The following is a 15210-nucleotide window of genomic DNA, read 5'->3' on the forward strand; positions in this document are numbered from 1 at the left end:
GGACTTTGCTTTGCCCAAGCCTGTGTCTCTGAGTCAAAAAGTGACTGAGCCAGCTGAGGAGAAGCAGGTACTTTGTCACAGCATACATTACTCTATCAATAATTGCAGATGTAGGGTCCTGAGCGTTCAAAACAGATTTGTGTCTAGATGATGTAAACATATTTGTGTCTGTCTTCTGAAAGTCTGGGACAGAGTTATGCCAAATTTTCCAGCCACTTGGCCAGGATGCTTTCCACACTTTTCAAAGAAATCTGCCACCACTCACCAGGTCCTGCATGTTGCTTTCATGGTAACGCCAGGATCATATCTCTCACCATTCAGTGTACATGGGCACTGGTCAATGGGAACACATGTTCGATTTTTTGAGATGTCATCAAGAACAGTGCCTATCAAGAGAAGCAAATACATTAGGTAGATCGTCATTTTCAGAGGCTTAGCTACCGCTTAGCTCCTTAGCACTCAGAACTGTTATATTATGTACCCTGTGTCTTGCAGAGGCAACATTTCAGAGAGTGGCATTTCAGCACAGCTTTTTGTGCAGACTCAGAGGTGTTGTGTATAGTGTGTTTTTCCATATCTGCTAAATATTAGCTCCCTTGTTTAGAATAAGATTAAGTCTCTATAAAGAATAACAGATTTTGGCCAGGTAATGGGAATGAATTAGCTTTACTTTTTACTACTAAAATGTCAGGAAATGCCCAAGAATAATAGGAATAAACTGAATTTTTGTAGAACAGTTCAACCTGAAGTATGCTTCAGGCTTTTACAAACTCTGCATAACAAAGCACAATCTCTCTATTCGCCAATGAAATGCAGCCACTTCTGGATGGCAACTGTCTAACAGTGCATGGCAACACCACATAAGAGATTAGCACACCAAGTTAATTATATCCAATCCAATTTAAATTATAGGCGGAACCTTAAGTAGTCAGGGTATAATTATCCCATGTTGGCCAGAATGGGGGGTATTACTTCTCTATTCTTGCAAAAAGTGTCAAGGGATCTTTAATGACCCCAAGGGGTCAGGACCTCAGTTTTACATCTCATCTAAGAAATGGCACTTCCAGCAGTACAGTGTCCAATACTACAATGTGGTGTATTAATTAAATGGACAATTTTTGTCTGCTGGATATGTGCCAAAACTATTTGCATGAACGATTTATGATGAAATCAATACTACTTTTATGGTAGTACTTTACCTTCTGGGCAAAAGCAACCATATGTGCAGTAACTGGAACAGCTGTACTCTGGGTTGGAACAGGTTTTAACACATGGAGAACCGCACTCCTTGTAGATTTGGTCAGCTGAACATTTTCCTACAGCTGCAATACAACAACGATGAAAAGTATTAAGGCATCTTTCTAAATATGAGCAAAGGAAAACTTCTCACCTGCCCTACAGACTGGAGATGAGGCTTTCCCCACCCTCCTGGTATCTGGTACTTCCTGTAGCACAAGAACCTTCACTCCCCATTCCCAGTCTATCACCTCACCATAGCCCAGACACCCACTCTATTCATTTTTCATTCTTTATCCCAGACGTACTGGAGACCACATATTCCAGACAAAGGCTAGAGATCAGATCACCTTTTCTACATGCACCCTACACTTATAGGCATCAGACCCCTGAAACCATGCACACTTCTGAAATATGAGCCTGAGGTCCCGCTGTATCTGTGACAGGCTGGGACAGTGACAGCAGATTATATCAGTTACAATAAAAGCCATAGGTGTGTTTTTTAAAAGTGTCTATGTGACTTCAGGCACAATCTTATTGACTTTCAGTGGGATTTGTGCTCCTTAGTCACTTAGGTGCTTTTGAAAATCCCACCCGATAGCATTATTAATATACAGAACAAGGGACACGTAAGTTTTTCATGTGACAACTAGTAGGATTCTCCTATTAGGAAGGGAAAGATAAGTGGGAGAAGGGAGAGTTAAAATTAGCACTGGAATTTCAAGCACCAGATCCTCCACTGCCTTGCACCTTCTGTAGTGACTTTTACTGCCAAAATCATTGCCAGGCTCATTAAGTAATATTTGGCACCCATTTTGCAATAATATCAATGACTATGAATGGTGCAGAGCAGAGGATAATCAGACCCTTGATGTTTTCAGAGTTTTGGACACTTGTTTTTTGGAGTATAATATTTTTATTTCCTAACTTGCAAATATTTGTTTTTTAACCTTCACTCTGAATAGCCTCACTTTCGATTTTTTTATAACTACAAGTTCTAGTAATGTTTCTTTTTAAGTGAATGGCCTGCTTGCAACATTAACATTGTCATAACAAAGGCTAGACTGGGGATATTATTTTTAGTATGATTAATGAGCATTATTATATAGCATTGTAAACATGTACAGTGCCTTACAAATATTGATTGGGACAGGCTTGTGGCCCCAAGGACTTTACAATCTAAGAGAGGCAAGACAAATTGAATGCTAAACAAAACTGGGACACCCATTTAGGGAAAGGAGATTTGGGGGAGAATACTGGAGGGATGAAGAAAAGAACAATTCCAGGAAGAAGTGGGATTTGGAGGAGGGGGAGGGGGCACTTGGCATGCAGGAAGCAGGAGATTTCCCTTAGCACAGGGAGAAGCATGACAGAAGGCAGAAAGCCAAAAGTGTACAAAGAGCTGGAGAGCAGTCATACATGAAGACTGGGAGGAGTACAGGGATTAAGCGAAGAGACGGATATGAGATCAGAGATGTAGGCAGGGCAAGAAGATACAAGGCCTAGAAGATGAGGATAAGGAACATGTGATAAAACATCAGAAGTCAATTATTGGATTCAGGAATATAATCCTGTCTGGATTATATTCATCTCCCTTCTCATGCTAAACTCCAAATAAATAGTAGCAGATGTTGAAGTCACATGTAACAGAATAAGGAGGAATGAGAAAGATGTTCCTGTTAAAGCAATTTATTTAAAAAAATAAGTTATGTTTGGGTACTGAACATCAGTTATAGAGTGTGAGGCAGCTCAACATTCCCATTAACTAGGTGCTTGGAGTTTCAGAGGGATATGCTTCACTGCCTTAGACTCTGAATGTCACTCAGTGTCATTTGGTATCTTGATCTCTTCCCAAAATTCTGCCTAGAATTCTGTCTTCTGTCTTACCCATAAAGCTTTCAACTGGGCTGCATTGTGTTGTAATTAAAATTAATGAATATGGTTTTTAAGAGTTCTTTGCCAAAGGGTTGCCACATCTTGCCTCCTGCTTTGTTAAACTTCAGAACAGGCATGATGAAATCAAACAATTTTGATCCATAAAGGGTTGTACTTTCAGACTCTTGAGCTCCATTTAAAGTTACAAGGAAATACACACATCAAAACAAAATTCATTTGGTGCTGCCTAGCTTCACCTGATTTCACTTCATAACTAGCATGATTTTTATGCAAACTAAAATATAATGCAAACATAAACTAGCAATTTGTGACTTTTGCTGAGCCTGATCTGATTTGTATTTGTAATGAAACCTCTAACCTGGAGAATTGAATAGTTTTGAGTTTAATTGCAAACAATTAGCACAGGTGTAGCTGAAAGTAGCACAGCACCTTTGCTAAGATGACCAGTAATTTAAAAACAATAGGACAATCACTGAAATTAATTTGAATGGTTAGTTTCTGCATATTTCTTAATAGATGAAATATTATTTTGCCTGTAATGGCTTGTCAACACTGCAGTTTAGCTGACAGAAGAATCAAAAGCAAGCATTTCAGAATATGGTTTGTTTCTTAAAAAAAAAATTATTTTAAGGTGTTTGATAAAGAAACAGCTTCAGGAATGTGTGACCTGGTCAGCTGACTTAGCTGTTGAGCTACGGGGACACAATTTGAGTTATAAATTCATCTTTATTTTTTTTGTGGGATACCAAACTCTGACTCTTGCAGGTTACCATTTGCTCAAAGATCATCCCAGCGTCTACAACCCAACCCAACCCTTTATTGATTTATATGGGTGGAAGCTTTCCTAGTGGCTTTTTAAAATTTCATTAATCATTCTTTCTCTATATGACACATACATAAAGTTGTGGCGTAAAACACGATAACTTACAGCAGAAGTCTGCACTCCTCCAATCAGACACTGCTTGATTGGACATGGCACATTGCCTAGAGTACTCTGACAGTGTAGCACAAGTACAGTTTCTTTGCCCTGGATCACTACAGTCCTGCATATCAAGCTGACAACGGATAACAAACGCTTTCTTGGACACGTTGCAAGCCGGAGACACAAGGTTGAGCAGCTGGGAGCAGATCCTGGCCTAAATAAATAATAAAAAATAATTGGAAATTGGATGCTAGTCATGTCCTTGCTATGTTGAAATGTTAATGAAACAAGCAGATCTTGAGCTTTTAATTACTAGAGGAATTATTTGCAGCTCTCAATTATACTATTGTATTGATTTGGATCAAAGTGCATAGGTAATTCTGGAAATGGAAGAGAATACAAATGATACATTTTAAAAGAGAAAGGCTCTGTAAATATTTAATCAATTTTCCCTCTCATCATACTAAAAGCTAATCATTCTTTTACTGCCATCACACTTCCATGACCATGGATTACAGTGTTACATGCAGGGATTATGTTCTCTCATGAAGAAATTAGCAGAAGGAAGAATGTATTTTGGAACAGCAATGCTATGGACACCTCCTAAAAACCCCTCAAAGTGCAGACGTGCCTGGCAGCCCAAGAGCACGTTGGACATTTAGTGAATCTATGTCTGATTACAAGAGGTAACACAATGTTTTCTGTAGTGTGTCCGGATGACATTACTCCTTATTGTACAGACAATGAACCTTTTAGGAATGTAGTCAATGTTGAATTTTTAAAAAAATATTATTTTTATTTTGTTGGTATTGCACGTTATCTGCTGAAGTACAACATCTCAAAGGAAAACAATGTTAACATAGCAGACCCGTGACTGATTGAGCCAAAAGAAATACTCCACCAGTTCAAAGCAAGATTATTGTAACAAGCTGGGCTAGAACCCTGCACCACTGTAGCTCCTCACATCCAGATGATTATTTTCCACTCAGTGATATACAGTGGCTCTTGTTCAAATGAATAGTCAGTTCCCTTCCTTATATCCTGCCATTTGTTGCCTCCCCCTAGAATGGTATTCTAATTGCCTGCTTGTTCTATGGAGTACTAGAGCTAGCCGTTCCAGGAGAGGGGCTGTTTTTTACAGGCAAATCTAATGGAATTCTTGGATTGTCAAATAAATGGTAGAAAAATATCCTTAAAATAGGAGGGATGGCGGGGAAAGTGTAATGCTGCCCATTTCGAGAGAAAAATCACTGTCCTTTCAGCACACTCTCTTTACATAGTGCCTACATACAGGAAAAAAAAAACCACTTTGTAACAGCTGCAATATAAGTGCATATTCTGACTCCCAGTTACAATTTGTCCAAAATGAACAAGCATATCTGTAATCTGTACTGCCATTTCAAAGATAGAAATAAGTATTTGCTTTTTAGGTATGTAGTATTAACTAGGCTCCAGAAAATCTTCTAGATAGGAAAAATCTGTGTTGCAATGAGATAGCAGAAACTCCAGTAGTGAGAAGAATGGGTTTATTCCACATGAAACTGCTAGAGGTTCTGCAGATCCCTTGACATCCAGCTGGTCTTATACCTCTCACCTGTCTCCTGCCTCTCCCACCTCCACTCCCATCATCCTCAGGACAATGGATTCTGTGCTTCCATGCTTGCAGGTGCTCATCCATCACACCTCTGATATAATTTCACTTGATGGTGACAGACACCATGTGAGACGCTGCTGCCTGGTAAAATGATCATTGCACACTGAATGTCTTTGAGTTTACACAGTACTTAGTGGGGAGTCATACTGGCCTAATACAAAGATCAGTGAAACCACACTGACCTCAGCGGGATTTGTATAAGGACCTGTAGACTGAGAAAGCTGGGTGCTAAGCTTTTCTGTTTCCATTTGTAAGCTGTATAAATCCACACCTGGTAGTATTTCTGGACTGTTTAAAACATGTGTAACACCGACAGACCCCAGTTTTACAGTGGGCAGGATTGAACCTAGGACCTCTGGAGCTAAATGCATGAGCCTCAAGCCATATGTCCATTAGCTAAGGCAGTAGAGCAAACTCATTAATCTCTCTAAGTGGTCTCAGTGCCACTAGAGAGGACAGCACACCACACCCAGGAAGTGTGTGGGTTACATACTTCCCCTCGCTGAGGAAGCACATCCTGCGCTTCAGAGACTTCTCAGTTGAAATCCTGGATGAGCCCCTACCTGTAACACTAATAGACCCTGGTCATCGGCGAGCATGATCAAACCTGGGACCTTTGTGCATGAGCCTCTACAGCATGAGTTAAAAGCCAACTGACCATTAGTTAAGGCTGTACAGGAAACTCCATTAATCTCTCTCTAAGTGGTCTCGGTTCCACTAAATGGGACAGAACACCACACCCATGAGGTGGGTGGGTCACACATGCAATCTGGTGCAAAGAGCCTCTTTTCTTCATCTTCATACACTAAATCTGTTGGTGATGTTAACCACTACCCCATCAACTACCATCTCTGAGTTAATCATTCCCAATTAATCTACTTCTCTGTACAAGTTTATGTTATAGGCAATGCCAGAAATGTGATACTTACATATTTTTTGCGAGGAATACTGGGAATTGCCATCTCCTCAGAGGGGCAGATCTCTGATGGGTCATCCATTTTTTGTAAAGTGGCAAATTGGTATGCATCCAGCAATTTACCTGCAAGTTGAGGTACAGAGTAGATCAGAAAAAGGTCTATCTAGACTAGTTTGAGCTGATGGTAGTGTCCTGCACTGCCATGCAGAAAAAATCACGTTTGATTCTCTCATCCTACAATGTGTTAGTGAGCAACTGCATAGTTAAATATGCTGCTAAAATTAATGGAACATAATTTATAATAAGACCTTACCAGCATATCTACATTGAAGGGAAGTGTGTGGGCACTTAATGGAAGACATGATTGCTGGTATGTACTGGGTTTGGGGAAAAATTCGATTTCCACGATTAGTTGTGTTTGAGGCTGTTGCTTGCACTCCCTAAAAACAAACATCAGCCTGGAGCATCCAGATGAGAATAGCAATGTATGCACCAGCTCCTGCACTTATGCTGCCTGAAAGGCGTTGGATGATATAAACTCTCACTTATCAAATGGCTTTAGTAAAGTTCCTATGTTACCTGCTAATAAGTAGCTATATGACTCACAAATCTACTTCTCTACCTGTCTTCCTCTGTTCAAATCCAAATCTCAGTGTATCTTTTGGATGACTCCCTATGCATGTCCAGCTATCAAGTTTAAATTCAACCCCAAACTGAAAACTCAATGTCCCTCTAAGTGCTCCTCTCGCCTCCCTTTCTCTGTCAACCTGGATAATAACACCATTCTCCCATCACTCCTGTCTGAAATCCAGGTATTATCTTTGACTCAGGCCACTCTCTAGACCCAAAATGTGCCTAAATCTTGAAGATTCTTCCTACCTTATATATTTAAGATCTGGCCTTTCCTCTCTTTCTCCACAGCACCAAAACTCCCATCTTGACTACTTGCAACCTACTTTTTCCCCGGCATTGATCACTACAACTATGCCTCTCTGCCCCGCTGGAAGTCCATTAAAAAGGCTGCTACTAGAATCCTCCATGTGGTTCATTATTCTGAGAATGTCGTCTCTCTTTTTGACTCCCTCCACGGGCTCCATTTTTCCACCACATTAAACACAAGATTTTTTAAAAACCTTTTAAGGCCCTTCACATGTTAGCCCTATCTTACCTATCAGATCTATTATCTTACTAAATGCCTACTGCTGCCTTTGCTCTGCCAACAATACCTCTTTTTACTGCCTGTTAGGATGAAGGTGTTTGTGGGGAAAAATAAACTTTCTCTTGTGAGGGCCTCTACAAGTGGGGTAAAATTAATCAAACTCTTTAAAGCTATCGTATTGCCCTTCTGTTCTCTCCTTAAAACTCACCTCTGTGATGTGTACAGTAAACTGCAATTGACAAAGGCTAGCCAAGTATTGAGCTAAGACTACAGAATGTTGTGCAAAAAGCGTGTTTGTTTTATTGTTACTTCATTCTCCCCACTTTGGCTGTTTCATCCACATGTCATGTCTTGTCATAAACCTAGACTGTGTAAATTCCCTGAGGCAGGGTGATTGCTCTTTACCACATTTGTACAGTGCCTAGCACAATGTGGTTTGATAACTGATTTGAGGGCCCTTAGAGGTTACTGTAATACAAATAGAAATTGGCCCTGTTCTGGAGAACCAGGGTGTGATGGCTGAGAGGCCTGTGGGTGAATTATGTGGGGGTCTTATTGACTTCAGAAACAGTATGGATAATCTGAGCACAGGAATCTTCTAGCTGTTAAATTTGCTCATTGCTCTGGTGTGGTTAGCCCCTTGTGTTTGGTTTGGCCTTAGCTCTTACCTTCACTCAGAAACTCATTTAGTTCCTGTCCATCAAAATTCCCACACATTCCACAAGTTTTCCTCATATATTTTCTCTCAACCATAACCTAAAATTAAAAAAAAAAAAAAGGAAATATAATTAAGAAATGTCTTTGGGCCAAGATATCTTCTCAACTAACCTTTGTTGGGATACCCAGGTAAAGTCACCCCTTACAGTTAATTTCTGCGATTTGAGGGAAGAGAATAGAAAGTGATATGCTCCTTTTCCAAGTCAGGTATTCTTTTCCTCTACTCAGTAAGTGGTGGTAAGAAATGTGTATCTGGCATTCACATCTATGCCAGAGCAAACCCAGGTATTGAATATTTTTTTAAAAGAACAGGTTGACCAGATTTCTTGGGTTTATCAATATATTTTATATATCTGTTTGGTATCTTTCAATGAGATGGTAGATTTGGTACTCTTTAAAGTGAGGGCCTAGTATTGTAGCTGTAAGAAGGCAAGATGTATGAAGGCCATGTACTAGTTTCCACCATACAGCACTATCAATACATCTCAATCCTGACCTGCAAGCACTGACTGCTGTTCCACTGTTGAATTTCTCCTGAACAAGCATTGCAAATTGTGTGGAGGTGGACGTGGGTTAGGTGGATTATATTTCTGCTGCAACAATGCCTTAGGGCTTCAGAGCATCAATTGCTCTTCTTTCTTCCATTGCCAGTGTAGAGAGAGTAAGAGGAAATGGGCATCAGCTCAACAGATCTGCTCAGACAGGGGTCTTTGTAAGTTTTTGTCCTTGTCCATTAGATTTGTTTTACATTTCTCCCTGCTTTCTCTAAACTCCACCTCCATGATATTCACAGCCCTAGATACTGGAGGAACAATTGTTCTTAAAAATGGAGCATTTAATTCTTCTTTTATTTATTTCAGTTTTCCTCCTGCGTCACTCTGTTTACTCCCCTGACTTCAATGAAGTTGCTGCTGATTTACACCAGTGTACATGAGAAGAGAATTGGGCCTGAATTTCCTGCAAAGAAGTGTATGAGATGGTGCTCTAGGTTAGACCCATGCTCATCCAGTACTGTACTAAATTTCTTTAAAGATGAGTATCTGGATCATACTCTCAGAAGTTATGTGGTCTTTAACCTAGTCCCAGTAATTTATTTCTATATTTAGATACCCAACATGACTCCCTCTACCTCTCTGGAATATCAGTGATGCACATAAAAGTAATGACAATATCTGTTACTAACCTGAATTATAGCCAGAGAGAAGAAAAATGGGTTTTATGTATTTTCATGTGCACTAACTGTCCCCCTATTTATACATCCATTAATAAGGTGAGTAAATGCCTATACTGCCCTCACCTTGGAGGGCACATTCACAATCTTAGTACAAATAAAAACAATGAATGCATGTCAAGACACCCTCTTAGGGATAGCGAGTTTTTAGTATTCCAGTAAAATTTTCTCCTTTGCTTTGTGACAAGATTTTACTCACCATGAGATAGTCGTCATTGTTCCAGATTACTTCCAGCTCCATCTCCATCAGCTTGGTCACCAGGCGGACAGTGCGTCCAAAAGGAGCAATCTGGATTCCATTGCTGGTATATGGCAACTTGATGACACTGTTATGAGGAAGAGAAAAAAATTGATTCTATTATGTAACAGAGTGTGCGCTAGTATCACCTACAACTGGGCAACCATTGTTTGTACTGGAGATGCTGCATAGCTGTCTGTGTACCACATGGTATTTGGTGGCAGATTAAGAAAGAAATTTGTTCCCTCATAGCTGGGACGTTTCAGGATATTTGAAAACTGCTACTGAATGCAAGACAATCAGCTGCTTAAAGAAAGGACCAACGATATACAGCTAAAACTAGATTATAATATTAAAAATCAGTATGGGATATGAACATTGGGATGGGGGGAATAATGCTATATATTAACAGTAGAGCTCAGCTTGGTTTGTTTTTCCTAAGGCAATTGCTAATCTCTTCATAGGTACCTCCAGACACACATTGTCTGAGTCCTAGTAGCTGTCAGTCATTACCCTCAAGAGGTCATAAGACTCACAGTCTATGTTAATATAGGAATTCTGCCAGTGCTAGGGCTTGGCACTGTGAGGAATCGTCGCATAATGGGAGCTGTATAGCAAGAATGGGATTTGGGAGTAGTGGCTGAATTCTAAGGCTAGAGACCAGTGGGAAAAAAGAACCAATATAAATATGTATTGAATATATTTCATCATTGCTAGTCTGGGGACACCATGTTTAAAATGCTGGCTCTGGGCCTAGTTCCATTCATTTACACAGTTGTCCTTGCAAATCAATTGGTAAGCCAAGTATTTTTCAGTGCAGTTTGCCAAATTGAGGTACAGTTACAAGAGCAGCTGGGTGAATTAATTTTTTTGGTTCACTGGCAGTTCCAAAGAATTGGAAGAGAAATTGGGTTGAGTCTAACTGAATTTGAAAACTTCAAAAAGAATTTGGCAAAGCAAAGAAGTCCACTTCAGGTCTTATGCAACATTTTGTGTGACCTGAAATGTTTTGTTCCTGGGTGTTTTTAAAGGGGCTTGATTCACATAACATATGATGGTACTGGTACCACTTCTCTTATAAGCTTTAGCCCCATGGTTAGAGGCACTCATGTGGGAGGTAAAGGTTCAATTCTCCCCTTTGCCTGGTGGTGAGAAGGGATCTGAACTTTGGTCTCCCCTGTTGCATAAGAGTGCTCCAGCCATTGGGCTATGGGATATTCTGGGTCTCTCTGGTTGAAGCTGATCCACTGTCAATAAATAATTTATTATTGGGCCAGAGAGACAGAGAGATACTCGATAGTGAGGTGGTTAGGATGCCTGCCTGAGAGGTGGGAGACTCAAGTCCCTGAATCAATGGCTATTTATTTATACAAAGTGAATTTACTGTTTGTTGAAAAACTTGTGTCCAGCTGTAGGTACAAGTCTTGTTTTTCTGCTGATGATAGTTTTAAATACAATGGTGAATATAATATACAAACTTTTTACAGCCATCCGTATCCTTCCTCTGCATTCATCCATAGGCAAAAACTCAGAGTTGCCCAACTCATGACCATTGCTGAAATTTCATTTTGGGAATTTCAGCTTCTGGAAGGCAATGAACACATTTCCCAAATCTCCCCAGCAAATCGTTTCCCATGAATTTGCTGCCTTCTGGACATTGTAGTTCCAGCAATAATGAGACCAAAAAGCACCCATGACAAGTAGGGAATTCCCAGCAAGTCTCCAGATGTTCCCCTATTTTCTATTCCCCTACCAAAGTGCAAAACTCATATGTTTGGGTTCACAGTCACTGAAATTCAAATTCAAATGACCTCAAAGCAAAACACACTTAAACCTCTAAATTTCACCTAGTTTCATGAGCTGGCCCAGGTGAATTTGAAACTAGAACTAGGCTCACTTAGGATTGCTAAGCTTTAAGTCAATGTAGTTTTAATTTGGAAATTATTGCAAGATGAGAAATTTCACCTGCTTTTTTGGCTTCACGCTGTACAGATGTAGTCTATGTTTGATTCACATTTATTTGGCAGTTACAATCTGTTTTGGTAGGAGGAGATAAAGTCAGTCTCTAGTTAGAGTCTCTAGCTAGGTCATTTGTATCTAATTTCTAATTTATCAATCCATTTTGGGCACGAATGGATAAGTGAAATGGACATACTGACCTTTCCCTGCAATACAATCACAGACTTATCTAGTGTATCTTACATAACTCTTTGCTTTTCTTTACCCACTGCTATTCAATATATCCATGAAGCTTACCCAACATCCTTGAGCACAATGATGTTCTTTTCAACTGTGATGACGACAGGTCCCAACTCTATGATGATTCTTGTAATTTTTTTGTTCACCCCGCGGCGGAACTGGATGTTGAAGTCCGGACTAACATCATTGCACACGGTGGTGAAGATGTAGTTGCAGGACCCAGAGAAGTCATACAAATAATTATCAAAGGTGGAGAAATGCCCTGCACCCCAGGTAGAACATGAGCCCTTGTCTAAGAAATGAAAGAGAAAATATATTTAGGTTATCTTGTACCATGTTTAATGAGACAGATATGCATTCCAAACATGACCAGTTGTGTTCTAATAGCAGGAAAAGCTGATGAGCTTAGAATTTAAATTAACTCTCAGAGAAACTGAGTTCATATTCATATTCAGTTTAGGATTCTTTTTCCAGAGGATCTATATGCCTTTAATTCCTCTCCTTTATCTTTTGTCCATGAATGACATTTGCATTTGAGCATCTGATTTTTGTTTTCTCCTTAAATTTTAAGTCAATACAGTGCTGGTGAAAGATGCTCTGAAAAACATTTGGGCTGTCTATTTATACACAGGGCAAATGCAGCATGGACAACACCACTGCAATCTTCCTTCTCACTGCCCCAGAAAATGTGTCCTAATCCCAAGGGTTAAAGGAAGGAAGGTTGGGGGGCAGTGCAGTTCTCTTTCTCTTTCCTTTGCTATAAATAGAGGGGAGTTTTCCATCTCTCCATAGCTTGGGAAAGCATTGCTTCCTCACAGCCCCCTCTCCTCCTTGGCTGGCATCTCCTACTTTAGTTACTGCTTAACTCTAATTTTGAGGGACTATATCTAAGCACTTGAGAGGGCAGCTGAGGGTTCATGTCCACATGCCCATTCAGTCTCTGGAATTTGCTGAGATGGCAATCAGAGGACCTGATTAGTGACAGTGAGGCGTAGAGCTAGGTGACATTTTTTGGTACAAATTTTTTTGGGGGTGAAAAATGCAGATTTGGCAACACAGAACCATTTCACAAATTCATGTTGTTTTGGAAAAATTGTTTTGGCTGGGAAAAAACGTGAAAACATCAAACTATTTCATTACATTTTCAAAACAAAACATTTAAATCTTTTAAATTGATTTTTGTTTCAAAAGTTCCTTCAGTTTTATTTTAAAAACTGAACATTGAAAAATGATCAAAATCTAAATATTTCATGGAACATATTAAATGAAACATTAAGATCTTGTTTGGTATCAAATGACTTTTTTCTCAACTTTTTGATTTGCTGAAAATTTTTAAAAAAATTATTTTTGGTTTGACCTGCAACAAAACTTTTTCTGATATTTTTGGAATTGCCAATGAACTGAAAAATCTGTTATTTGCACAGCTTTAGTTGTGTGTAATGTAATCACTTGTGCTTGATAGAACCAGCCCGAATCTTAAAGACATGAGATCTTTTTGGGTAAAAATTGGAGGTGTACATGCAATTGGCAAATCAGATAAAAACAATGAGCTGGCAGAGACGTGGTTAGCCTTCAGCCAGACATGCCATGTGTGAGTGGGGGGTACGTGGGTAAATAATATAGTGAACTGAACTGTGCTGTGGTTTTCCTGAAACCCTGATGTTTTAATCAAAATAGTTATTGATTCATTAAATTCAATATTCCAATAACCATTTTGATAATGGTCTTGATAAACTTTTGAGTAACCATTTCAGTTAAAAAAATGGAGAAAAATTGCACAGAATAATGGGTTCATTTTGAAACAGGGTGTATAAAAATTATGATTTAACAAAATATACAGAAAAGTTCTATTTAAATTGGTTTTTAAAGGATTTACATGTTTCTACTGTTTTACTTTTGTCCCATTCTAGTGATTTAAATTGCTCAAGAGGATGTTTAGTACTTGGTTCTTTTGTTTCCTAATTGTTAACATTTCATATTTTACCAAGAATGTTCACATTTTAAATTTTCATGTATGATGTAAAGACAATATCAGGGCCTCATAAATATCCTGACATTGAGAGCAGGCTATCAGGGTTTGTGGTTTGAAGTAAATGGGACATGTGCTCCTAAATCACTTAGATGCCTTCTTACTTCACATTCTTAGTTGCCTAAATACAGGTTTATGAGTCTAACTTAAGTTCTGTATTTTTAAAATGTTGGCTTGTGTGAATAAAAAAGTTTACAATAACAAAGTACTGAAAGTCTAAATAATTTTTCATGGTTACTGTCATAAAATTTCATTTTGAAGTGGCAACGATTTTATGCCACTAAGAGAATTTTAAATAAAAATATACTTTTAGCTCCTGATGCTGCTAACATTTAGAGGTACATACTTAAGTATATGAGTAGTCCCACTGAAGTCAATGATTCATGTGAGTTAACCTGCTAAAGTCTTAACAGGATCAGGACCTTAATTTTCAGTAGTTTGGGTTTTTTTGCTTGTAGCTGTTTTGTAAAATTCAAGTAAGAGACATTATCATTAGTGGTATTTTTTTTAAAAAGCATTTATTATAAATTTTAATCTAAAGTTGCAGTAACACAAATTTTAAAAGTAGTTTTACAAAGCCTAAACCTCATTTAAATTCATAATTTTGAAAATATTATTATTTAAATCACCACACCCAAATTCAAAAGTGTCAAATGGAAACTTCAAAACATTAGCATTTTCCATGACATTTTTCACTTTATTTTTCAATCTGCTCTAAAGGATACAATGGTCACCCAAAATGCTTCTCAAGGAAGGTCCTTACAAAATACTTCACCACTTTTATCCAGCAAGTGTAAAAGAAACTGTTACCTGAACGCAGCATAGCATCATCTTCTGCGCTTCTGGACTCTTCACTGTCATCATCTGGAAAATAGGAATTGGTTAAATATTACCACTGATTCTTCCAGCCAAACCTTGCATATTTTAACATTAATATAATACTACTCTTTGCACTTGCTAGCGAGCCTAACTTGTTTGGATCTTGCCTATTTTCCATTCACCAAATAGGTATT

The 15210-nt window shown here is 38.8% G+C and overlaps 1 protein-coding gene across 1 annotated transcript in view; it reads right to left on the reverse strand.

Moving 5' to 3' along the window:
* Window positions 1-15210, reverse strand: part of MUC6 (mucin 6, oligomeric mucus/gel-forming) — a 160843-nt gene that overhangs the window by 44908 nt on the left and 100725 nt on the right. The window contains exons 3-10 of the mRNA XM_050955973.1: window positions 15008-15061; window positions 12226-12460; window positions 9931-10057; window positions 8452-8539; window positions 6638-6747; window positions 4061-4268; window positions 1200-1322; window positions 266-386 (exon numbers count right to left, since the gene is read on the reverse strand). Coding sequence (XP_050811930.1) covers window positions 266-386; window positions 1200-1322; window positions 4061-4268; window positions 6638-6747; window positions 8452-8539; window positions 9931-10057; window positions 12226-12460; window positions 15008-15061 — 1066 coding nt within the window. The remainder of the gene's footprint in view (window positions 1-265; window positions 387-1199; window positions 1323-4060; window positions 4269-6637; window positions 6748-8451; window positions 8540-9930; window positions 10058-12225; window positions 12461-15007; window positions 15062-15210) is intronic.

The sequence above is a fragment of the Gopherus flavomarginatus genome, chromosome 5 (genome assembly GCF_025201925.1).
Source record: "Gopherus flavomarginatus isolate rGopFla2 chromosome 5, rGopFla2.mat.asm, whole genome shotgun sequence".
Lineage (NCBI taxonomy): Eukaryota > Metazoa > Chordata > Testudines > Testudinidae > Gopherus > Gopherus flavomarginatus.